The 27,017-nt window shown below is 32.9% G+C and overlaps 1 protein-coding gene across 4 annotated transcripts in view; it reads left to right on the forward strand.

The window, feature by feature from the left end:
- The window catches only part of Pkc53E (Protein C kinase 53E), a 150,421-nt gene that overhangs the window by 75,459 nt on the left and 47,945 nt on the right, over positions 1 to 27,017 (forward strand). For all 4 annotated transcript variants that reach the window (XM_089103125.1, XM_089103126.1, XM_089103124.1 and 1 more), the window contains exons 6-9: positions 9,312 to 9,403; positions 17,841 to 18,042; positions 22,888 to 23,076; positions 25,449 to 25,589. In XM_089103125.1, coding sequence (XP_088959251.1) covers positions 9,312 to 9,403; positions 17,841 to 18,042; positions 22,888 to 23,076; positions 25,449 to 25,589 — 624 coding nt within the window. The remainder of the gene's footprint in view (positions 1 to 9,311; positions 9,404 to 17,840; positions 18,043 to 22,887; positions 23,077 to 25,448; positions 25,590 to 27,017) is intronic.

The raw sequence follows: 27,017 nt of genomic DNA on the forward strand, positions 1-27,017 counted from the left end.
ATCATTTTCATTGAGAAAATTCAGAATCGAAGTTGTACTTTTTTAGTATTTTCGATTTTATTATTAACCATGAGTTTTGTAGGATCATGCGTGCAATATATTAATTGGTTTTTAGAGTTGTTATGTTACTATTGAGACGTGTAAATCCTTACTTACAGTTTGTTACAACGAACATAATAAATTTTTTCAGACAATCGTGTATCTCCCCCGAAAAAATACTTTTCAGACAATCAACTTCAGACTAACCAGAATTTTTTTTAACTGAAGTGGAAAATTTTGATATTATTTTGGGAAAATAGAATTGATCAATAACTTATTTCATTTTCATTAAGAAAATTCAGAATCGAAGTTGAACTTTTCTTCTTCCAGAAAAATATTTGTAACAGAACTTTAAATTTTTTCATATCTTTGAGAAAAATCTGAATTGAAGTGAAAAATTTTATATTATTTTTGGACAATAGAATTGATCGATAACTTATTTCATTTTAATTGAGAAAATTCAGAATCAAAGTTGAACTTTTTTAATCTTCGCGATTTTTGTATTAACCAGGAGTTTTCTAACAGCAAGCGAGTAAGCTATTAAAGCTGATAGAACATTACCAATTGTAAAATTCGTGCTAGACTTATGTTAATTTCCGCTCGTTTTGAGTCTGACTCGGTTAAACAACTGTTTACATTCCATTTCTCCATTGAAAGGAACTGTTTGACTAGGTGCTTTACAAGTTTTTTGATAACTTGATAGGTGATTAGGATTTGAATAATGACATCAGGAAAGAGTTTTTGTTACTTTCTTACAATAGAACTATTCTAAAGAACAAGTATTGTTTAAGCCTAAATATATTTATTTACTAAATTTATTAACAGATATCAAAAATATCATAAATTAATCTCACAATCGTGAAACTGTCAAAAATCAACAATGATAAATAAATGAACCCAAAAATGACAATACATTTTTTTTTTTGAAAGGGGAAGGGAGGGATTTTTCCGTGGAGATGGGGGACCAGATTTACTGGCATTATTTAGAAAACGATAATACAATAAATTAAAAAAAGTTTTTTCAACTGAAAGTAAGGAGCAAAATTTATACTTACAAATTCTGACTAGACTTCTAGATCTGAACTCCTTTGCAATACTTGAGGGGGGTTTGCCATGGAACCACCGTGGGGGTCAGAGGGCTCTGTCTCTATAATTTGGCTTCTCGATACACGATCCTGATCGTGTGTAACTTTTCTAGCGACTTTGATAACAGACGCTATTGTGGCCTTTATTAATAAAGGTTCGCCATATCTATCATTCTTCTCATTAGGGGGTTTATTGCACGTCTATTATTATTACTTTAAAAAAAAAAGACAAAAAAAATTTAGAATTTATCACAAATGAATTTTGAGTTTTTTTGGAAAATAATTAGGTTTATTCTTGACATATAAATTATTGCAAAAAACATATTGATTTAAATATAATTGGTTTTAAATTACTTTTTTGTTCAATATAATATTAATTCGACAAAAAAACTTGGTTTTCCAATAAAATTTAAAAAAACATAATTGAGTCTTTTTTTTTTTTTTAATTTTGAGGTCAAAAAATCATAAACGTGACTTAATTTTATTTAAAATAAAAACGTCGGATTAAGTGTATAAAACAACTCTATTAAAAATCTTTCAAGCTCATATCTGCAAATATCTTAAACTTTTGTATTTTTTTGCCAGAAGAAAAATACATTAATAGGTATGTTAATTTGTAAAAGATATCCAGGTCGTAAATGAAATGTAATAAAATTTTTAAAATAAAAGCTAAATTAACTAAAACATAAACAGAAATTAAATAAAAAAAAGTGTTTTTTTTTTAAACTTTAAGTCATGTTAGCAATACAAACTAAAATAAATTATTACCAATATGAAGGGGACTGTCCCCCTCCTCAGCGAATCGCTCTTTACGCTAAAGTTTGACCTTTTCTCACAACTTTTTTTCAAACAATAAAAAAACTTTAGCGTAAAGAGCGAATCCTTATGATTTAAAATATATCAGTTTCATCCAGTTTAGCTATAGCGGTCAAAAGTTACGCGCCTGATAAAAATTTTCCTTGTTTTCGAAAAAAGGGGGAAAACACCATATAACACTCATATAACTTTAAGGAAAAACACCTCCTCAAAGAAACCTACAATATAAGTTAAAAGTTCCTATCTGGAGTCCCATTCGAACAGAAATTAAAATTTATAATGTCCTTTTTAAGTAACCCGAAAAAAAAAAAATATAGGGCCTCTAGGCCCCCTCCCACACTAATTTTTTCCCAAAGTCATCTGCCGTGACATCGGAATTAGACAAATCCCGTTTATAGCAAGAGCCTGTGAAATTTACCCCCCCCCCCAAAAACTCTCACACTCTTTGTAACACGCACGCTTTTCATTCAAAGCAGAAAAATACATCATGTTAGGAAAAAGCTTTATTTCTGAATGATAACGAACTGTTTTTCAAAACATACCTATTAAGGATAGATTTTATTTACATAATATATAAAAAGCGTGCTTTGACGTTTCTATCGAATACAGTTGTCATATTCTTAAGATTTTGTAGTGTTGGAGGGGAGGGGGGCTGTCCCCCTGAAATTTGAATTTACTAGTAAAACGTTTTTCTTAATTTTTGGGGGGGAAATAAAAGAATGAAAAGTGTACTCACATTGAAAATAGACAAATCCATTGTTTTCAAAAGTTAAAAATATATGTTGTAATATAAACAATGTCTTAATGCATAATGAAAATTGGAATGCCGTGTCGGTACATTATATCGAGTTTTTTTTTTAAATTAAGTACATTGTAGCATGACAAGTTTTTTTTTTAGAAAACTGACTAATCAGGTTATTATATTGAACAAACCGCTAACGATCTCTAATAAACTGACACACAAAAAATCGATGTCATAATAAAAAAAAAACATGTATATTCCTTGAAAGAGTGTGATGACCTGTTTACCTAACAGAAAAACCGGAAGGAACGTAAAGTCGTAGAAATGGAACCTTGGTATATACTGCTATATCAGATTTCTCTATTTTATGGTTAGAGTTGTCTGATTGGTGCTACAAGCTCCCCTTGAGGACCTGTTTTTGATCCTCTGGAGTGGTGCCAGTTTGATTTAGGAACCCCTGCAAAAGCGGGCATTTATTTTTGGCAATAGGTTAATGCACGGCTTATACAGAGGATTAATTGATCTATGTGGTAGTAGGTTTTTAGATCGAAGAGTCACGCTCAGCCTAATCGTGCAGGTAGACCGAATCAGGTCGAGTTGTGTGCCCCGACAGAGGTCTGAGAAAAGATGATTTTTGGATTGACGAAGTTGTCAACTCTCTTGATACATGCTATCAACTCTCATGATAGCTTTGGTCTTGATGATATAGACGGTATGTTGACCTAAGGTCTTCGATATGATGATTAGTAGTTCTTTAGTGTTAGATGCATTGAAATTTTCCATCCAGGCATCAGACCTTTATTTCTATCCCCAAGATATCTGACAGAGAAGCTTATAAAGGATCATGTCTTTTAGGGTATGGGTCGTTGTATCCTCAGAAAAATGGTCTAGATGGTGAGGAGATTGTTCCATATGTTATTCATATATACCAGGAAAAGTTTGGTTAGAATGATACTTTCGTTGGGTTGAGGTTCTTTTATTTACAAACTAAATACAACTACAATATGGGTATGCCCGGCTGAGAGTCTTGCTCGTATTACCAGGCAACCAATAACAAATAAAAAACAACAAAAACATAATATATAACTGTATTTGTACACAATCACACTTAGTAAATAAATAAGTAAAAAAAAATATGTATGGCTTACCAAGCATCACCCCAAGCCAGCAGCCAAATGGAGAACAAACTAAAACAAAACACCAAAAAATAGTGATGTGAAGCCTTGGGGAAACCCTACCTAGAGAATAAGTCAGCAGGACGACCATAACTGAATTAAAAAACAACAACAAATAAATAAAAAAAAAAATGATAAAAGGGTTAGTAAAAGAGTTTTTAATGGCCTCCGCAGTGTACTAACAGAAAGACCGAGATTAAGACCCAACCCATGAACATTCCAAAGTTTGGTTATGCAGTGTCTGAGTGAGAATCTTGATCTTTCACTGCATGCTTGGGGCTCAACATACTTAGAAGATCCCCTCGTTCCATACTCATGCTGACATTGGTTAAATAGTTCCATAGCATAAAAAATTTTCGGTAGAATTTTAGCCAAATACTTAACACAAAACATCAATCAATGAAAAGATAATAATAATTCCACGGGTAATATATTAAGGTAAGAATATATACTACTAATTGACGATTTTGATGGTAGGGATATTTGGGAGGGGATGAAAGTTTTCAGGATACGCAGTGCTTTATTTTGCTGTCTTTGAAGTGGTTTTATATGAGTTTTAAATATATTCAGGAAAATGAGGGGATAGTAACTCAGATAAGAATGGACTAGGGCAAAATATACCGATCTCATTGCATGACAAGGTAGAATGAAATTCAAATGCCGCAATATGCCAACATTCCTTCCCAACTTCATCCGCAATTTAGCAATGTGTTTCTTCCAACTTATATTCTGATCAACTAGCACACCTAAATATCTCATAGTAGATACATGCTCTAAATAGGTAGATTCGTCAATGGATAGTCTACTAAGTTTAGGTAATGACTGGTCAGTACGAGAGAAAATCATGAATTTGGTTTTTACCAGATAATTTTTTTGCACTTAACCAAGTTTCTATCCTCTCGAAAGCTGCCAACATATTCTTCTTAAGCGACATTTCATCGGCACCGCACACTGTGCAGGTCGTATTGTCAGCGAATAGGACATTTAGCCCGAGATCTTCCAGCGCCCTGTTGATGTCGTTTACATAAATAAGAAAGAGTAGAGGTCCAAGTATAGACCCTTGAGGAACGCCGACTTGACCAGTTATACCAAGTAGTAAAGAGGTAGCAGTCCCACCATCCACAAACTGACTGCGCCCAATTAAATATGATTCAATCAGAGGATTTACAGGTCCGTGTATACCGTAATTTTCCAGTTTACGAAGCACAATTGCATGACAAATAGTATAGAACGCTTTTTTATATCTATAAATATAGTAGCCGGAATTTATTTTTTATCCAAAGTGTCGTGTATAAACTGTGTGAGTGTCAGAATTACATGTTCAGAGCTATGACCCTTCCTAAACCCAAACTGAAGGTCATTAAAACATCCCTTCTTATCAAAAAACTTCACTATGCGGTTGTAAAGACTTCGTTCAATTATTTTTGAGAATGAAGATAGGATCGAGAATGGCCTGTAGTTTGTTGGATCTTTCACGTCATCACCCTTATGCAGGGCTAAACACGTGCAGACTTTAAGCAAGTTGTGAAGCGTCCACTTGAAAAACATAAGTTGATAACATGAACCAAAAAATCCGTAACATCAGGCATTATCCGTTTCAATAGGCTTGTCGACGAGCTATCCGTACCTTCCGACGACCCATTCTTCAGTTGCTATATTCTTCAGTTGGGGAACTCCAACTATTACAAAGCACTCACTGAACTTGAACTCATCGAGAACTACACAGAGGGGACGATTGCTGAAAAAACTCTGAAATACCTCAAGCAGATAACCACAAATCTTACACGTTTCGAGGTTGTTGTTTTTTTCTCAGCAGGCTTCCAGGCAGTCACATTTTAAGCGTTTCTGAGCGATCCCGTTCTGTTTTTCACTAATGAGGGTATTTTACTCCGGGTATATTTAAAGGGTTTTAATTAGAAGTGCCCTTCAAGATGGAAATACCTTTGTAATGGAAATTTCATCGCTATGATCATTTAAGGTTACTCTTTTTTTTCCCCATTGTCCTATTGATTATGCACTGATGAGTAGGTAAATTAGGCTATCAGATGTCAATCTGAAAAAATTCTACTTATTACACTTTTTTTTCGTCGTTACTTGCGACAATAATTGGCTCTCAGCTGTATATTAGTCCCAAATAACATAAAATGTTTAAGGAGGAATCTTCCCATATAATCAAGATCAACGCTAAGAAAATGGTAAAATCTTTGTGCCATCGAACGCTAATTACATATTTTATCAACCATCATGGTCTAAGTCCATCATAAAATGCAATCATAACATTCTCTATGCTGAAGCACATCAGAAAATGCCAAAAAACTATGGACATTTCTTTCATAATACTAATACTTCCACTACTGCCAACAAATACCAGCGCTAAGCCGACACGGTCACTTGTGCTCCTCCTCCATTCCACTCTAGTCAAAGCTTTATACTGTGCTCACTCCTGCGAAGTTTCCAGTTCACTCCAGTTTTTTTCTTTTGACCTCTTTCTGCCCTATTTGAAAATGTTTCTCTTTTTACTAGGCCCCTCTGAACTGGTAGCAAGTTCAGTTTTAGGATACCAGTCATACTTCATCCCCAAATCATGGCCTAGCAACTCGTAAACTTTTTTTCATTATAACCTTTTATAGTGGAATCAAACCCCGTTTTTCGTAAAACTTGTCGTTTAAAAAACAGTCGCTTTGCAAAGTACCTAAAATCATACAAAGGCAATAATGCTAAATCTGACAAGACCCAATACTTCTCATTAGCTTCGCACTCCCACCTACTCGTGTGCACTGCATAGAAATGCGTGGTATTTTTATGATGATTGCCAAAGTGCAATCACTCTGTTTCAGTATCAATACTGATGATTCATTGGTCTTATTAAAGTTGCAAGAACCACACTTTAAAACAGAGATAGATTAAGAATAGTAAAATTGATTAGACTGAATACTTCTCACCAGCTCTGCTGGTGAGACAAGGATAGGAGACACTTTCTCTGGATCAAGAGTAGGATACATCAGTTACTTTACAGTCAAGTCTTCTTGTGCAGTTATGATGCTGGCAGCTCTCAAGTTGTATTAGAAGGTGCTAAACCAAATTATGCAGAAATATCCAAGTCTTGCTGCTGGTTCAAGGGAACCACTTCCAGTTCTAGTTATTCATCTTTGAGGTTGTTTCGATGCTCACTAGACTGTCATTCCGGTGTTTTGACCGGTTAAATGGTAATTCTTTGAAGTGACCCTGTCGATGTAGCTGATTGAGGCATCTGGCGTATAGCTGTAAAAGCAAGCGTGATGAAAGGTTTATGTTGTTCTATAAATAAACTTTCCTTCTTTTCTTTCTCATTTCATTTTTTTTTAATTATATGATTTTATTCCTGCTTCGTGTAATTTTTCGTCTCCGTTTTTTCTTATTATTAGTCAAGGTCAGTCTCATTTGGTAGTTTGTTGGTTTATTCACATTTATCTCTAGAGGTGTAGAGGAAAAGCTAGATACGGAAAAGGGGAACTAGATACAGTTTTGAAATCATCATGCCTATGTTACTCTGAAATAAATCAAACACCAAATTCACCAAGAATTTTGTAAAAAATTTACCCTCGTGAATTAATATTGATATCAAAGCCAGAAAAAACGAACAAAAAAAAACAACTGACACCCCCCCCCCCAAAAAAAAAACACACAAAAAAAAATAGAAAACAATAAATAAGGGAAGATGTTTAATGAGCCATGTATCATGTGTGTGTCTTAAAACTAGGATTATCCGTCGATGTATCCGGTGAGGATTTCGGATACGCGAATCTTCGTCCAATGTATTCTTTTTCTTTTTCCAACGTTTCTTTTTCTTTTCTTTTTTTTACTATACGTTTTTAATTGCTCTTTATTTTCAGAGAGAAATTGTTAATTGTGCTTAGTTTTCACATTATAGACTTGTACGATGAACTTTCATATTTCCGTGCTTAGCGCTTTACCATTATGAGAAAAGACGTTTCTAACGAAAAGATTTGAGTTCGCCTAGTGGAGCATAATATGGGATTTAGCATCAATCCGAGATTTTCATAAGACAATATTTCCCATGGAAGTAATTTATTTCCAGAAGTCTGCATCCTTATCAATGCATGAACTTGAGTGATAACACGGGATCTACTCTTAAGGAGGAAATTGAATGCCATACCGTAAAATGGATGTTAACATGGAACAAGCGGTATTAAATAATGGCTTTATTAATGTTTTTGTCAGGGTTGCCACCTATATATATATAATAGAGTTTCCTGATTGAGCTTCTCTTATTTTTTTCTCTTGATAACATATTGACGTTTTGGTTGAAGACTTCATATTATTTATCTGTTTTGGCTAATTTTATTAATTTCATTGTTTATTATTCTTCCTCCTTTGTCAGAACTTTGTTTCTGAGGTAGATAATGTATAAACCAAATCTTGAGAGGGGTCTAAGGAATATCATAAGAATCATTAGATGTTTCAATTCACAAAAAAATTGGGGGGGGGCATGATGTAGTTACAAATATAGGGGGTGTATTTTTTGTATTTTTAATCTTTTTTCACTGAAACTACAGAAGCAAAAGACATTATTAATGAGAATACCCCTAAGGAAGGTATTTTTTTTTTTTTTTTTTATTTATTTGTTAAATTTAGAAAGTATATGTCCCCCTCCTCCCGCCAGAATTGACGCAATTGTGGGTAATGCTCTGATCTTTCTTATTAACACGAACATTTTCAAGGTGGGTCTCCTAACTCCAAACATATTTACTCTAAATAGGAATATAAAGGAAAGAATCCCCTTTGCCAGAAAAATGGCTTAAACATGCATTTTTCAATTTTTAAACCGCTTCCTTTCAGAAAAATTCTTCTGATGCACCTCCTTGCTAACAGTTGGATCTGAGTACACTCATAGAGACCCAACTCTGAGTGGCTGTAAGTCTGCTGAGTTTTGATTAACTTGGGTCCAACTTGGACCCAAGTCCAACTTGGACCGTCCAACTTGGGTCCAGGTGTGTGACAGTCCCACAAATATTGAAATATTTAAAAACATATATATTACCTTGAATGTGTCTAACAAGAAAACTTATAAGTATGTAAAAACTGCCTTTAATATTATCAATATCTCGCACCGCGTGATGTCAGTTGAAACGAAGAAAGAGAAGCAACAGGTGTCAACACATATGTGGTCGCCATCTTTTTTTCCTTTTTGAACTTTTTTTAAGATTTATTTTTAAGCATGTATATAAGAGGTGGAAACACTGTAGGTTACATGTGAAATTGGAGCAAACAGCTTTTACTTTCTGTTTTTTATTCTTATATACTGTTTCTAAGGGTACTTAACTGATAATGTGTTATTAATTTGTGTCCTAGTAATAATATCCATTATTATCAAAGTATTATTTTCATGGCTCCTATTTACTCCGTTGAAGATTTTCTGGATGAGGTTTAGTATTGAATTGTTTGTTTTCCCAGGATCGATTGTATTTCGTAATGGAATACGTTAATGGCGGTGATTTGATGTTTCAAATTCAACAGTGTGGCAAATTCAAGGAGCCTGTTGCTGCGTAAGTTTTTTCCATGTGTATTTTATCGACTATAATAAGATTTGATTATTTTGCTTCGTTCTAGAAGGCAAACCAAGAGGCACAAGTTTCAAATCGATTGTGGAGTAAAATCGAAAAGTGCTTAAGATGCGCGCCGGTTACCTTGCCCAATTGCCAAAGGAATTAGAGCTTACCCTTTGTTCCTTATTAAGTAGTGATACTAGAAAGTTTTCCCGTGGCAAGAAAATCAAATTTTGAACCAAAACTGATTGATTTTTTAAAATTCTGATTAATAGCCGTGTGAACAATTATTTATGTGATTAATCATTTAAAAATAATTTAAGGGCTTGACAATTTTAGTGTTGTAATACACATGCAACACCAACAAAAAAAAAAATAAAAAAAAAATTCAAATTTTGAGACAAGGGAGGGACATATAAGTAACAATTGGCTGTTGTACCTTTGTCATATTTATGATGGGGTCTGTATCTTCTGCTAGTTCTTGTGCCTATTATTTGCTTTCGATGCATTTGTGGGTACGAAAAGTTCGGCTCCGTGTCCGCTATGCAAAGGGACGTGCAAATGAGTCTAGAGCATAGTCGTGTTCTTGGTTAAGGGGTTAAACATACCATTTTAGGAATTACGTGGGATTTACGACTTTGGTGTTATAGCACAAATTGGGAGAAAAAATCTGGTTCAAATTTTAAGACAATTTTTTTCTGTAAGTATCAACTGACTATTATAACTTTGTCATCTTTGGGTTGAGGGGTTGCCATCTTTTGTTTTTATTTAAAGAACATCGGTCGAAAGTAAGGTGCAACGTTGAAACTTAAAACGCACAGAAATTATTCAACATATGAGGAGTGCTGCACCCTCCTCAACTCGTCACTCCTTAGCCTAAAGTGTTTAGTGCTTTAAAAATCTTCTTGTTCATAATCAACAGTCCTTTTGTTTGAGCAGTCGTTTTAAAGAACTGGGACAAAAAATTCAAATTTTAGAGCAAGGAGGCAAGGGCGGCAGTCCCCCTTACATGTTGAATTATTTCTATGCATTTATAATTTTATTGTTGCTTCTTACTTTCAGCTAAAATAAACTCGTCTTTTTTGTTTGATCTATGATCTTTTTTATATCATGCCCAAGCCTAACCAAGATACGATGTGGGCAACCAGTCTCATATACCTCTGACTTCTCGCTGTTAAATTGTATGTATCAATAATTTTAAATCGATTAATAGTATCTCCCTTTGTCAGTTTTCTTGCTTGAGAATTACCTGAAAATTTTAGATCTCAATTAGAATTTTTGACAAAATTTGAATGTTTAGTCAAAATTTTCAATGGTCAGTAATTTCGTTGAATAAGTTTTCTTGGTGATCCCCTTTTTCAAAGATCAGGCAATTTTTTCAGGCTCTTAGCTTTTGATGGGCAGTGAATCTTATATATTCAGAATCAGTAATACATCCAATTCTTTTGATGTTATCAAATGCTAATTGTTATCAAACTTCATTTTTATAGTTTTGGTTACTATTGTCCTAAGTCGCTCCTATCTAACAGTGTTTCCACGAACTGTTAGATAGTTTTACAATAATCAGAGTAGGGTGTTGCTGCAGCAACATGATTCCGAATGGTTAGGGATAGATGCATAGTACTAATGGATTATAATATGATATAGTATATATCGATGAGACTATTAGATGCTATATAAGTTTGAATCCGTAGCGATGCCAACTTTTAAAAACGATGAGATTCAAGTGGCTACTAAGTCAATATGTCATGCTTTTCAATCCCGTATTGTACCATTGACATCTTCGTTGATGTGGGGTTGGCATCTCTTGGTAGTGGATGTACCTAGTATTTGCTTCTGATGCATTTGAGGGTAGAACAAATTTGGTTGCATGTTTGCTGCGGTGAGGGACGTGCAAGTAAAAATAATTTTTTCGAGCAGGATCCTTTTCTTGTTTGAGGAGTTAGAAACTATGAATTACTACTACTACTACTACTAACAGTTTGCGCTTTACTTAAAAAAAAAAAAACAAATGACCGTGGATTGTCAGTTTAATTGACATATATTCACATTACTTCCTTAAGGTTGTGATATTTTTATTTTATTTTTTGAAAGTAAGAAAGGTGAAACGTTTCAAACATATTTTGTTTTCAGTAAAGCGTAAATTGTGCTCTGGTCCTTAGAAGGCATGGGGGTTATCAGCCGTACTCATGTTAATTTTTGCTCCATTCGAGTTTGACTCGGCTATTTATTATAATTTCTGTTCGTTTCGAGTTTCATTTATTTATTGATAGTGATCTCCGGTAGTATTACGCTTGGAAGATTATTTGACTTGTATTTTTTCTAATTCTTGGCTTAATAGAGCTCTTAACTTTTCTTTGAAAAACTTGTCTTTTGGGAAAAGTTTTTTCAATTAATTTCTGTTCGTTTTTTATTGACATAGTCTTTTTCATCGAAAAAGTAATATTGTGTATCTTTTAAGTTTTTCTCTATGAGAATCCATAGTATGGGTTGCTATTTGTATGTTGGAGAAATTTTTTCAACAATTTTTAATCCTGACACAAACAGTATTTTTAACTTAATTTTATAGCTTCTGAAGTTGACCTGAAAAATAAAACTTAATGTCATTCCAAAAGGTTTTTTCTATGCTCTTTCACAACCTGGATACACTTCCACTCTTTTTATTAATTTAAATTGTAAGAGCAGAAGTAGTAATAGTATTATTTCTAGAAGTTTCAACTTAATACCCCCAGTAATTTTCGATATATTGCTGTGGTGTCATTGACAACCGTAAACACAATGCCTTTTGATTTATTTTAAAGTAACATTTAGTTTTAAAGCATAATGGGTCAATTGCATAATTGTGGGGTTTGACATTCCTAATATCCCTGAAGACATAGTTACTGGACCGTTCTCCTATGCTGAACAAAATGGCTGTCTTAAAATTCTGACTGGATGCGTTTGGAAAATGAATGGGCAGGTTTCAACAATGAAAAAATGAATTTTTTCAACAATTTTTAATCCTGACACCAACAGTAGTTTTAATCTAATTTTATAGCTTCTGAAGTTGACCAGAAAAATAAAACTTAATGTCATTCCCAAAGGTTTTGTCTATGCTCTTTTACAACCTGGATACACTTACGCTCTTTTTAATAATTTAAATTATAAGAGCAGAAGTAATAATAGTATTATCTCCAAAAGTTTCAACTTAATAGCCCCAGGTGTTCTCGATATATTTCTGAGGTGTCTTATTGGCAACCATAAACACAATGCCTTTTGATTTATTTTAAAGTAACATTCAGTTTTAAAGCATAATGGGCCAATTGCATAATTGTGGGGGTTGACATGCCTAATATCCCTAAAGACATAGTTGCTGGAACGTTCTACTATGCTGAACAAAATGGCTGTCTCAAAATTTTAGCTGGATGCTTTTGGAAAATTAATGGGCTTGAGAGAAGGGCTGCTTGCCTCCAATCTCTTGTTACTTTTAAAAAGGTCACTAGACGCTCGCGTTGTAATTGGAGTGCAAGAGAGAGGACTATCCCCCTTCGTATATCTAGTAAAAATATTTTGAACAAGTAAAAAGAAAGTGAAAACATTTTAAATGTATTTTGTTTTCAGTAAAGTGCAAATTATATTCTGGTCTTGAGAAGGCATGGGGGTTGTCAGCCCTATTCTTGTTAACTTTTTTTCGTTTTGAGTTTGAGTCTGTTTTTATTGTATAATTTAAATAAACAAAAACCTTTAAAAATTTTTAACTTTTTTAACTTTAATAAATACAAAATTATTAAAACTTTAATAAATATATATATGTATATGTCTACTAAACTGACAATCCACAGCCATTTTTTTTTTCAGTAAAGTGCAAATTATGTTCTGGTCTTGAGAAGGTATGGGGGTTGTCAAAAACATAATTTCCAGACCTTTCAACTACGGTGAACAAAATGGCTAATCAAAATTTTGATTAGATGTGTTTTAGGAATTGATGTGTGTGGGGAAGGGCTTTTTACCCTCCAATCAATTTTGACTAATAAAAAGGGCACTAGCCCTTTCAATTTCCAATCGAATGAGTCTTTTCCGAAGTTTCCACGACAACAATGGGCCATCTCAAAATTTTCTCAAGCCTCTAGATTTGGAGTATTGAATGTAAGTCAGTCTGTGGTAACAGCATTATTGAAGTAGTCGATGACCATAATATAAATGCTGATTTTTTAACAAATTTATTCAATGTCCAAATAGTTCTGTTCATTCTCATACTTTAAATTACTTGTTTAATTTAAAACTATTTTGATGCAGTATTTGTGCTGAGTTTACAAAATTTCATTAAAGAAAAATGATTGTGCCACTCTAATTCAATGTATTTTTCGTTGTTAGAGTCTTTTAAGCTAGAATTACTGCACAGTGTTTAAATTAGGATTTAAAGATTTTGAATAGTGACTGATATTTTCTGTAATAGTTCTACTTTCTAATAGTCTATACTGATCATAGACTAGTACATAATTTTTTTTTTTTAAGTTTAGTTTTTCTGGGGGAACTTGACATTGAAAAATTTTTGGCTTTTTAGTTAAATAGTTGGTTGCGTATATTATAAGTGTCTTCTTGACTTATTTTCTCAAAACGTATTTTAGAAGTTCTCCGCAAGTTTAGTGCAACAGTTGGAATGGAATAGGACTAAATTGATCATTGACCGAGATGCGAAATTCAATAGTGTCTGATGGGAAACTAAAAATAGGGAGTGTTTGGACATTCTTCCCTCCCAAAATATTAAGACTGTTGTACAATTAGAATATTGTACAGTTAGTATTATAACAATTGTATAACTTTACTTTTATTGTATAACTATAACGATCTTAATTTGTTCAATTGTACCTTCTAATGAAGAAGACGTGGAATTTAAGCTCTCTTCTTTCTGGTATTTATCACTTTCAGTTATTGAAATAATTTCCCAGATGGCCGTCATTCGGCGAGATTCTCATATTTCCGTCGAACCAAAACTACCCAGCTTCTTTTGTTTCTTACTCTCATTTTTCGCTAAAAAGTTTCTTACCTATTACATCCAGTTAATCCTACATTTGTCTACGAGTTAGCCTATATCTTGGATATGGATTTCTTTTTTCAAAATTTTATCCCTTTGAACACTAAATCTCCCATTTTGCTCTGAATTGGAGGTATTCAAAAGTACCAAATTAATGTTACTTATCTCAAATGAGACAAGACGGCCAAATTCTAAATTTGAAGAACAGTTTCAAATGAAAACACATTGGTCCTTAATTGAACACGAGAAACTCATTTTGCGCTTATTTGTTTCCAAGAAATTGCTGGAATGAAACTTGTATTTGGTCCTAGATTAAATGATGTTTTTAGAGCTACGGTTATGTATTGCTTCTGGGAAATTGGAACCTTCATTTGTAACAGGTTGAATTATCCTGGAAATTCTGTTGGAACAGAATTCTCAGGAGCAGAAATTAAATGAATTTGTTTCTCTTAATTCAGATCTTTTAAAATAATATCGACATTCATCTTAACTTTAAGTGGTCTTTCATCAAGGTGCTTTACTCACGTGAGGCTTTTTTTTGTAAATCCCTGGGACAAATATAGTTCTGCCCAAGCACACTTCCTAAAAAATTCCTTAATAATTGAAAATGAACGAAAATGTCTATTTGTCTAAATGGCGTCCAAACACATACCGCGCTCGGGAACAAACATATCCCCTTTTCCTCCCCTTCTTTGGCCAATATCATTCACGCCAGGAGTATGGAAGATGGAATGGAGGGACAATGTTGTCAATTATCAAGAAAGTAATTGTCAGGCATATTTTTCCTTTTCAACCACTTTTCAAATATTAATCTAATTGGGAAAAGATGGTCAACACTTCCTCTTCCCTTCCTAATCTAAAACTTTTCTTCTCTTTAAGCTCTATCCCTCAAACCTGAGGCACGCCCTGGTCACATCTGTTTAAAAAAAAAAAAATTGTCCTTAGTACTGTTTGTTAATACTATTTCTTTTCACCTTTTGCCAGATAAGTGCTATTTTGGGTTTTCATCTTTTCCTATTTCAAAAATTATGCCTGGAACATTCAGTCAGATTGTTTATCCATAAAATTTAGGCTTGAAAAGTAAACATCATTCAATGCAGCAACTTAAATCGAAGGCGGATATTTGGCACTGTAGTCATGCATTGATTTTGTCTGTGAGTGTGGTCCGAGCGTTATTACTAGTGTCTCTTATTCTTGGAGGCACTGATGTTCACAATTTTTAATATTTTGTCCCTAAGTTTTTGTCCATCCTGAAAAAATTAACTAATCATTGCTCTTTTACCAAGATTTGTCTTTCTATTTTCCCAACCATTTCATTATCTTTTGTTACTAAACTCTCTTACTCTGCTAAATTATCAAAAATATACAAATTGTTTTTATGCTCATCCCTACAAGTGCTTGCCCAACTTGCTCTGCCCATCTCCACTTACTTCACGTATGGAAACTTTAATCCTGTCTTTAAATTGAGTTTTGCAATAAGTTATTGCATTAACATTAATCGAAATCATAATTACCACTCCTGAATCAGCTTCAAATGACAATTTTTCTCACTTTACAGTTTTTTTTTCCAAAAAAAAAAACATTTTTAAAGTTTAGTTTACTGAGGATGTGGTTTGTTCTTTACTAGGTTGCAGCTATCGCTGCAATTATGATTAGTCTGATCACTTCGTATCGAAGGAGTTGTCGTGGGAACTTTGAAAAGGGCTCATTCGATTGAAAATAGAAAGGGCGGATTTTAATAGTCGAAAGTGATTAGAGGGCAAGTATAGTATAGCGAGTCTGCATGCAAAATGTGTTTGGTACAATTATTACGCATATTAGATAGATGGATAAATAAGTGTATTTTAAAGCCAAATATACGGCCATGAACACAATAAAGTCGGGTCAGGTTAGGTTAGGTTATTTCTTAACCTGGGCTGTATCATCCAGATACACTTTAATTCATTTTTGTAGCCGCCAGTTCTTCTCCCCAAATTTTACTTTAATACTTTCAATACTTATCTTGCTTTCTTCTTACTATCATATGTTCCATCTTTAAAAATATTGTTGTGCAAATTTCTTCTTTCTCCTACCTCTCTTAAACCTTTTTCGCTAACATTTCTAGCTTGCTTTCTAACTTTTCATCCTAAAATATCATCTGCTGCTTCACAAACCTATATCCTAAAATGATCTCGTCCACAAACTGCTATATTAAATTCTAGGCTCTTCAAATTCTTTTCTAAGTGTTATTGGAACGTTGTCAAATTCTCAGAACGCAAGAATATCCAGTATTGTTTTCCGAATTGATGTTTACAATCTTAACAAATGATTTTAATTTTCTTTGAGTATTCCCCCTTTTTTGTTTTAATGAATCAACTAATTTGACAAGGAAATGAATATAACTTTTTTTTTCAAAATATTTTCTATATCAGTTCTCATCGGAAAGGCCGTCGTTAACATGATAGGCAAATTCCAACTTTCACTTTACAACTTTTTTTTAATTCCTTAGTCTGTCAGAGGACTAAATCCTCTCTTTTGTTCTGGCCCTGAAAAAGTGTAACCAGGTTTCATCTATGGGAAAATGCTTCTAATGCTTTTTCTCTTAGATGTTTCTTTTCCAGTGGGATTATACCTTGGAGTATTTGACTTCCTGAATCAAAAGAATAGGCGGATCAAGAACAGTGACTTGGTTTTAAGAAAACTTCTAAATATTTAAATTTAAGAGCAATAGAAAGTGTCAGAGTGGGAACTAAAGTTGGTCAGTTAGAAAATAACAAAAACAAGCAATTCCATATAACGTTTCTTGGGGAAATTCTACGGCTGTTCCTTTTCTAACTCTACTTTGTCGGTTAATGGGTAGTAAAAGTGCTGTTTCTCTATTGCACATGCCTTAAATTGCTCCCTTCTTTTGGAACATATGGAGAGCGTCACCTGCGAACAGCACATTGCTAGTATTAAATGTAAGTGGTGATGAAGATGAAGAAGCAACAAATTAAAAAACATATAAAATAGGTTGGTCTCTATTCTTACGTTATATTATGTTCTAAAACTGTTAACTTTGCTTGCGTATGATCAAAACACCTGAAATTAATGTCATACGGTGAGCAAATTTTGTTCAAAAAGGTTTTCTAGATACTAAATTTGGCCGGTATAGCTTAGGTATTTTGACAAATTTTTTTCTATTATTATTAATTAACCAAACTTAAAAGTACCACTATTAATTTCGTTTTTTTAAATAGCGTTTTTTCTTAAGTGGTAATTGTTCTTTTGCATGATTGCCGAATATTTCAACAGAAGGTTTTAGGACCATCTGAAACTGTTCATCCCTGAAATAAATGTTCTTCGTAAAGTTTCAAGTCGTTTTTAGGAAATGTTTAATAAAAATATGTAATTTTGGGCTAATACCAACACTTTTAGTCGTATGTTTTTATTTGTATTTTTCAGTTTTTATGCCTCAGAGATTGCTATTGGCTTGTTCTTCCTTCATTCCCAAGGAATTGTCTACCGAGACTTAAAGCTGGATAATGTGTTGCTGGATCAAGACGGCCATATTAAAATTGCAGATTTCGGAATGTGCAAGCTTGGCATTCATGGAGATAAAACTACTAAAACTTTCTGTGGAACCCCAGATTATATTGCACCGGAGGTAAAATAGATTGTCTTTATCTAACCAGATTTTCTTTATCTAACTATAGATTATAGTAGTGTAGCCAGAAAATCCTGTATGCAAGAGGGGGGGGGGGTTACCGTTTCTAAGATCGCTCTGAAGGTCCTTGGTTTTTCTTGAAAATTCGCTTAGGCCTCTTACAACCACGATTATTATCCTGCTATGTCATATTATGCAAGATATATGCAATATGTTCATGACAAATCCCTCCCCATTGCAAAAATAAATTCCCCCTAAAATTTTATGAATTGATGCCACTATTTTGTCGGTTATAATTGCACAAGACCAGTATAGAATGAGCCGAATAAGAAATTCTAATTTTGCCATTCATATTTTGCAAGAAACTGTATTTGATGTTCCCAGTAGTGCACAAATTGATATTTTGGATGTGTTCATCTTCTTCCTTTTAACGTGCAGGTTGATTCTTTCTTATGAAAGTAATTTTTAATTTGGTTTACTATAAAAGTCATTTGCTCTGGTAAAATACTCTCAAACATAAGGTAAAAGCCGAGAGTTTATTTATAACTTAATTTAGTTTAGGCTATTATTTATTTCTTTTCTTGTTTGAAATAGAGACTCTGGGAAACTAGCCTATTTAGGTGTTTTCTTTTTCGGCAAAAATTACGGATATATTTTTTGACTTCTCTATGATGCTTTCTACATTATGGTTAGACTTCTTCTTTTCAAAATCTTCGTATCCAGTCTTCATTGGGGATTTGGATCAACAAGACATTTGGAAGCTTATCATTTTTTATTTTCATCTACATTTATATTATAGTCGCAGCAATAGCTGTTACTTAGTCAAAATTGAACGACGGCCTCATAGTACCTGAAAGTCTAAAAATGCGTTTTGAAAAAGCGAACATTTAATTGAGAAAAATTGTCATTTGAAACTGACTTTTGAATTGTAACTACTGTTTTGGCTAATCTTAATGATAAAAGTTCGTTACGAAAACAAATTTATGTGAATAGAAAAAAAGTTTGAAACTCCTCAAAATGGAGCTGAGTCCAAATTAAAAGTGCACCATTGAAATCGCCATCATGTAAACCCCTAATCAAAAGTATTCAATACCCATGTTAAAAACCAGAGAAAATCTAATTTTTTGTCATAGAGTCACGTGAGGTGTCTGTTTTTTCAATATTGGGGATAGAATTGATAGATGATACTGTCAAAATAGTCCTAACAAGGGGAACGACTTAAAGGGTGTCTAACAGACAGCCACATCGTGACAACTCTAAAGAGTCAGCCATATCTTTTTCCGGTTTTGCTCGTCCCGTTCTGGACCCAAGAGCTCTTGAGTGGCTCCTTTCAATTCAATTCAATCATTTATTACCCACAACTACAAGAGAACAACTAGTACAAGTGAAGTATAAACATAATAATAAAAAGAAAAAAAAAACAAAAAAAAAGCATCAACAAAACACTAGCAATTAATTTCTACTAAGAAAAAACTGTAAAAGACCATGGTCAGGGCCAATTTTATAAAATGCATCTGCACAAAGCTTTTTGTGTAGGTCACCGAGCTTTTGAGTTACATCTGTAACATAGACATTTTTAACTAGATACCGATTTCTAGTCCATGGCGGCAGAGAAAGAAGAAATTTACAAAATTTGAAGTATGTAAGTTTAATCTTTTTCAAATCCTTTAGCTTAAGAACGAATCTGAGAGATTTAGATTTTTATAAACATTAGGGAGCAAGAACTCGCTGTGAATGACTTAAATATCTATTCCAATTTACGAGCAGAATTTATTTCATGAATGTGTAAAATGCAAAAATGATGAATGTGATTCATTTTGCAAAAATAGAATCCTATGTTTTATTTCATGTATTATAAGAATAGCAACTTGTGTTATTCCCTAACGTTTTTCCTTTTATTTATTAGTTCCACAAGAAAGTCCGTTCCGTTTTCCAAGTTCTGGTGTTTTTTTTCCCCTGTACATTAACAGGTGTCCCAGGAGAAGAGAAGAGAGAGATAAAGAAAGAGGTCCTTTTTCTTAGTACTATAATTAGGAAACTTCCCCATTTAGAAAGATTATGAAAGTGTTTACAGGCTTTTATTAAAGACGGGTGACTTTTGTCAAGTAGGTTGACTTTTAACCTTAAAACTGGAGAAAAGAAGTTTGATCTTTATTAAACCTAAATCTTGATGCCTTAAAAGTACCAGGTTTTATTGTTTTCTTTTTTTAATTTAAGGATGTTTTAACTAATTTGCTAACTAAAAGATGAATATGCCAATCGATGGCTCTGACATCACTCTTTCTAATAAACTAATCTTTACCGTTGCTCCATTTTGATTTCTTGGAGGGAACCCTTGTTTAAGTAACGCCTTGTTACTTTTTTTTGGCTTGAGGAACTAGGATGAAACTTACCATTCGATTCAAATTCGATGCCAAGTCAATATTTTAATATCAGCTATTACAAATGATTATATTTTTTACTATCAAATATTATACAATCCACAATTCTTAAGTCTTTTACTTTCGCCATTTTGTGGGTGTCGAATCGCGATTAAGATAAGTTACGAATATACATAAAAGTTTGCTGGTATTATTTATTTTTCAAATTAGTTTTATTTGGCACTATGAACCAATTATTGATGAGAAATAAGCAGAAGAAAAAGATTAATGCAAACCGACAAAATCAGTCAGATTTTTTATACAGCTTTGGGGCATGTTTGACCCCGTTAGTAGGGGTTATAATGCAACGGTGGGGATTATTACATTTTGAAAGAACATTGAATAAGGAATTAAAAGTTGTATTTCTTTTTTTTTCATTATTATTTCTGTCTTACAACACAGATTTACCGCGACAAAATTAAAATTAATACTTCGAAAGAATTTTAAAATGTGCATTGAATAGTATGTTTATCTCTTCCCTAGGGTGGTATGTTCATGTTTTTGAATCAAAATATACCTCGATTTAACCTAATATCTCAAAAAAGATATATTAGCCATTTGGAAGCCGCTTTGACTAAGGCTTCATAACAAACAGTGAAGAAATTTATAAAGAGGGACAATTGCTGGTTTTTTATATTAATGCTTAAATATCTGCTTGAAAACGTTCTTAAACCTATTTTCTAACGGAGCTGGTCGAATCAGATTCTAAAGAAAAATATTTTGAGGTCAATGACAAAAATTTAATTTTCGGAAGACGTAAAAGAAGAAACTTTATTAAAAAGATAAGGGATCCCAGTCTTATCTTTTAAAAAAGCTTTCTAAGATATACTTTTCTGTTTTCAACCCCACCATTAAAAATTCTTCTCTTTTATTCTAATTAGGTTAGTCTGTTAATAAATATGGAATCTTGGCATGGGGGATAGCCATATGAGCATGTGGGCTTTCAAAAAGGTGACAAAGCAATATCTCAAGAACAACTTATATTATTAACTTAGATCTTTAAGAGTAAGTTGTGCGAGATTTTGAACTAGCCAGAAGGCACTATGTGTATACTTTTAGTACTACAACTACAGTTACTGTAACTAATGACACCAAAGAGTATTAAGGTGAAACTTCTAGGAATTGTTTAGGGGGTGTTCCACTTAAACAAAAAAACTGTATATATGCAGGTTTTCAAAAAGGCATATAAGCAATATCATAGGCAGCAACACTCTATGATAGCTAGAAATGTCATTGAAACATTTAAAGGAGCTAAATCACTTCAAAATTAAAAGTTCTAGGGTCCTTTCAAGAATAAAAAGAGATTGGATGGCAATCAGCCCTTCTCTCAAGCCGATTTATCTCCCAAACAGATCTAGTCAAAACTTTGCGACAACTATTTTGTTCCGCATAGTAGAACAGTCCAGCAACTATATCTTTAGGGATATTGGGCATGCCAACCCCCCACAATTATGCCAAACTAAAGATTCTTATAGAAAAAAAACTTAAAAGATATAAAAAAAATGTTCATGAAAATATCTTTGCCAATAAAAAACGAACAGAAATTCATCTAAAAAAAAACTTTCCACAAAACAAGTTTTTCAAAGAAATCTAAAGAGGTCCATTAAGCCAAAAATGGGGAAGTCAAGTAATCATCCAGGCGTAAAACTACCACCAATCACTATCAATAAATAAATGAAACTCTAAATGAACAGAAATTAGAATAAATAGCCGAGTCAAACTCGAAATGAGCAAAAACTGACATTAGTAGGGCTGATAACCCCCATGCCTTCTCAAGACCAGAACATAATTTGCGCTTTACTGAACAAAATATGTTTTAATGTTTTCACTTTTTTTTTACTTAAATAAGTAAAAAAAAAAATTACTCACTTTTGTTTACCCTTTTTTATTTTAAGGAATAAATATAAGTATTTTTAGGTTAAATTGAAGATCCACGGTCATTTTTTTTTTTTTTTTTTAGTAAAGCTTAAATTATGTTTAGGTCTTGATAAGGGATTGGGGGTTTTAAGCCCGAGTAATGTTAATTTTTGCTCGCTTTGAGTTTGACTAGACTATTTTTATATAATTGCTGTTCGTTTTGAGTTTCATTTAATTGTTGATAGTGGTTTGTGGTAGTTTTACGCTTGGATGATTATTTGACTTTATTTCTGCCAATTTTTGACTTAATGGAGCTTTTTACTTTTCTTTGAAAACTTATTCGGTGGAAAAAGTTTTTTAAATTAATACAAATATATGACGGGCTTGCCCTCCCCTTATGGTCGTCCATGATATACATATATATATATATATATATATATATATATATATATATATATATATATATATATATATATATATATATATATATATATATATATATATATATATATATATATACGTTATATAAGTGCAATTCAGATAACTGTATTTAATTCATCCATCATAGATCATATTGTATCAACCGTATGGTAAGTCAGTTGATTGGTGGGCTTATGGCGTTCTTCTTTACGAAATGCTAGTTGGGCAGCCACCGTTTGACGGCGAAGATGAAGATGAACTATTTGCTGCTATTACGGACCATAATGTTTCCTACCCCAAGTTCATGTCAAAAGAAGCAAAAGATGCATGCAAGGGGGTAAGAACTTGTTTTAACTTCCTTTGATGTTTATCCCTTGCTCTGTTGTTTTTTAGTGCCTTAACATTGGTTAACTCCATGTAGACACTGCATCAGTGGACAGGAGTGTACGGATGGGGACTCCTCTCCTTGGTACGTTTTGTAGCTTTAAAGAATGTGTATACACCAGATTTTCTTCTTTTTTTTTAACAAAGATAATTCAAACTTCTCATGTTAAAGAAAGGTATAGAAACAGAGACCCTTGTCAGTACTAACCAAAACTCTAAAAACTGGAATTTTGAAAGCAAAAAAACACATTAAATGGATTTTATTTCATGTCGTCTTGAAAAACATAAAACTTGTTTATTTATTTATCTATTGTCCCCTAAAACTATGTTACCTGTCGAAAGCTATTAGGGTAGGATCTGTATTATTTTAAAAAGGGGGGGCTGGGAGACTCTGCAATGTGGCATACCTTTGATGAAAACTACGTCATCATATTGAAGATTTCAGAAAACCTTACATCGGAGGTTTCAACTCTCAATCTGCAAAAATACAGTTGTTTTATCTTTTTTAAGAAGGACAATGACTGATGCGCTTTGTTTTTTGTTTTTTTTAGGGCGATCGTGCTGAGTTTGTGGCCCTAAAATGTTGGAAAAGGGCTCATTCGAACGAATATTTTTAGTATTTTGTGTTCAATTAAGCAACATAAGACATCGCGCCACCCACACCAAAAAGCTGTTTTTGGTCTTTTATAGCCACAAAACAAAAATTCAACCAAAGACGATAAACAAAAAAGTCCAAATTTTTTGAAATTACTTAAGAAATAGGCAGATTCTGTGGACTAAGTAAAACTAGTTAAAAGGTTGTGGGGAATCAACCTAGAAGCCTTGCCTTGGGGACGTGCCTGGTCCCAAAAATTGAACCTTCTAGAAAAAATCAGAAGCCTAAATTTTTACACCGGAAGCGTCTGCTGTCCCAGAATCGGTTCCCTTTCATTTTTTTAATTGTTTTTTTTTTCAGGTTCTTATTTATTTTTAAGTTGTTTTATTTTATTTTTTTATTCTACCTGGAGTTTCATTTCTGATACATCTGTTAGTCAGTTTTGTGGTGGAAATAGCAATTGTTATTTTATTATCAGTGTTCGTAAATGTCTTGATCATCATTGTGGTTAGGAAATGGAAAGAATGGAATTTTTTTTCTATAACCGCAAAAACCTTTTTTAATTAGATTCTGCTTCAAGAAGAAAACTTTTTATCTGTAGGATAGAAGGAATTATTGAGGATGAAACTGTTTCATTTGCAATGCTCAGCAAATGTGTGCTTAGCGGATAAACTAGGATGTAACGTCTTCGCTTGTCACATTGCCAAGATGTAGCCTTTTGAATGACATATCGCTTGTGAAAATAGAAGGATTTTTATCCAGGAAAGTTCTAAAAATAAGTAAAAGGAAAACGTCTGGCATCAGGCAAGCGTTTAGGAGCGTTTGAGGATGTTTTGGTGATGAAACTGATGAAATTGTGGAAAAGTGTTTTTTTACGTTATGCTTTGGGGATGAATATGGACGACGTCCATGTCCATTATAAAACTGCTGACAAGCCTAATATGCTAAATTTAATATATGCTGATTCTTTGAAACAAAATGGGCTTTTCCTAATTTAAAGTAAAGATTGAAGGTTTGAGAGAGGGAGGGAATGTATATCACAAAGTGACACTCAATCACAAAATGATACGTTATCCATAGGGGTGTGAATTCACGTAAATACGTGTTGGGGGTGGGGATAAACGGCATTTTTCAAAATCAAGGGTGGGGAGAATTCGTTGTTTTTCAATATTTTCAATAGAAATACCAAAAAAAATGCTTAAATGAAAATACCCCTAAAAATATTTTTCAAAATGTAGGGGGGAGGGCAAATACCCCCCCCCCCACCCTCCCCCTACAAATATGTCAGAATGTATCTCTTTAAGTTAAAACAATAACTAGGAAAATATCTATGAAAGTGTATAAAATAAATAAAAGCAGAAGAAATATATATATATATATATATATATATATATATATATATATATATATATATATATATATATATATATATATATATATATATATATATATATATATATATATATATATATATATATATATATACATGTATTGTTAAGAATCAGTTTCTCTGAACTATTTTCATATCCAATAATTAACTTTCTTTGGGTTTTATTATTCCAGGATAATTGGCCAAAATACTAACCATAATTCTTGCAGAATTCTATTAAAGTTTGACCAAGCTTATGAGTATACACAGTTTGAATATTACAATAGATTTAAAGAGCTGCTGTTATCTCCATGTACTCATTTCCATCATGTATCTTGATTGAAAATTACCTTTTCTTTAGTTCCTCACGAAAGTTCCAACTAAAAGACTTGGCTGTGGGCCGAGAGGGGACGATGATATTAGAAATCATCCTTTCTTCCGTCGTATTGATTGGCCAAAAATTGAAACCAGAGAAGTTCAGCCTCCTTTCAAACCAAAAATTGTAAGTGACTATTCTTTTGTTCCTTATTATATTTTATTCCATTTTTATTTGATCTAGCCATGCAATTGTCCGTGTCGGTAACTCCTTGACAATCGCAAATCTTCAGCGCTGGAAACAATTGATGAAATGGTAGTGACAGTGACAAATGACAGTTTGTTATTATGCTCGTTATTAATTAAAATGGATATGAATTTTAATCCTGTATTCGGCAAGCTTAATTCTATTTGGTCTCACGGCTGTTGGATCGTAAATATGGCTCCAGAAAAAGTTTTATTTGTTGGAATGGGTAAGAGGACATACAATTTTGTGTTGGGGGAAAGAGGGCAAAATAGTGGTCTCCAGCTATACAAAAGTGAATTCAATAAGGTTTTAATTTGTTTTCCTCAACACACCGACTTTTTTTTCATATAAATTTCATAGATGAGACAAATTTTTGTCTTAGAGAAGACTAAAGAGTCAAAAATAATGAATATAAAAAATATTTAACTCCCTTTCAAAATGGACTAAAACGTTGAATTTTTTTTTCTCCATATAATTTAAAACAAGGGGTACCAAACTTATTGAGCTTTACATAGCTTGCGATCTTTTTAACTTGTTTTCCTCAACTTGCCGGCTTTTTTCATAACTTAGATATATTCCTATGTATTAGACATTTTCTGGGGTATTATTTTTTAGGTATCAGAGTTTATCTGCTGAAGACGGCCACTGTATGTGTGACCGAAATATCCAGAGATTTGTTTGTTGTTTCGCTGTCAAATTAAAGGATTCGTCCCTATTGGACTGTTATTTGTTCATTTATAACTTAGATCCATTTGATATCTATTTTATGTAAAAACCCAATCTGGTTTGTACCCCTCGTTTTCACTTATATTCATAGATTCTCGAAAAAAAATAATTTTCTAATTCTTAGTCCATTTTGAGTACGAGTTTTTTTCTAAAAAATTTCATATTTATTATTTTAATGCCTATTTTCTGACAGATTCTGCTGCTAAGTACTATTTATTTTATTTACTAAGTGATTAATTTATTATTTAGAAAAATTAGATGCTTGTATATTTTCGCTATATTTTTACTGTTTTCCTTGTGCTAAACCATAACGATTTACAACTGATACATGGATTACATGTCACCTTTGTATCAAAACTGTACTTAATTATTCGATTTTTTATTTTTATTTTTTTTTTATTTTTTTTTTTTGTTCAGTGACTCATCCATGCATTACTTAGTGTAGGTAGTTATTACCCTGTTCCCTATTTGCTGTGAATGAAGCTTGAAAATTTGCATCGATCTTGAAGGGTCGACAGTTTCATAGTGATTTTAGCTTTATTGTAATATACTTCAGGTCAATGTTTTTATGTTCTGTAGTGCAGTTTCAGTAATTTATAATCCACTATTTAAGCAGGAGAATTGGAGTAGCAACAAAATAGG

Source organism: Artemia sp. Qi Xiang Cuo, chromosome 17 (assembly GCF_049724085.1).
Source record: "Artemia sp. Qi Xiang Cuo chromosome 17, ASM4972408v1, whole genome shotgun sequence".
Lineage (NCBI taxonomy): Eukaryota > Metazoa > Arthropoda > Branchiopoda > Anostraca > Artemiidae > Artemia > Artemia sp. Qi Xiang Cuo.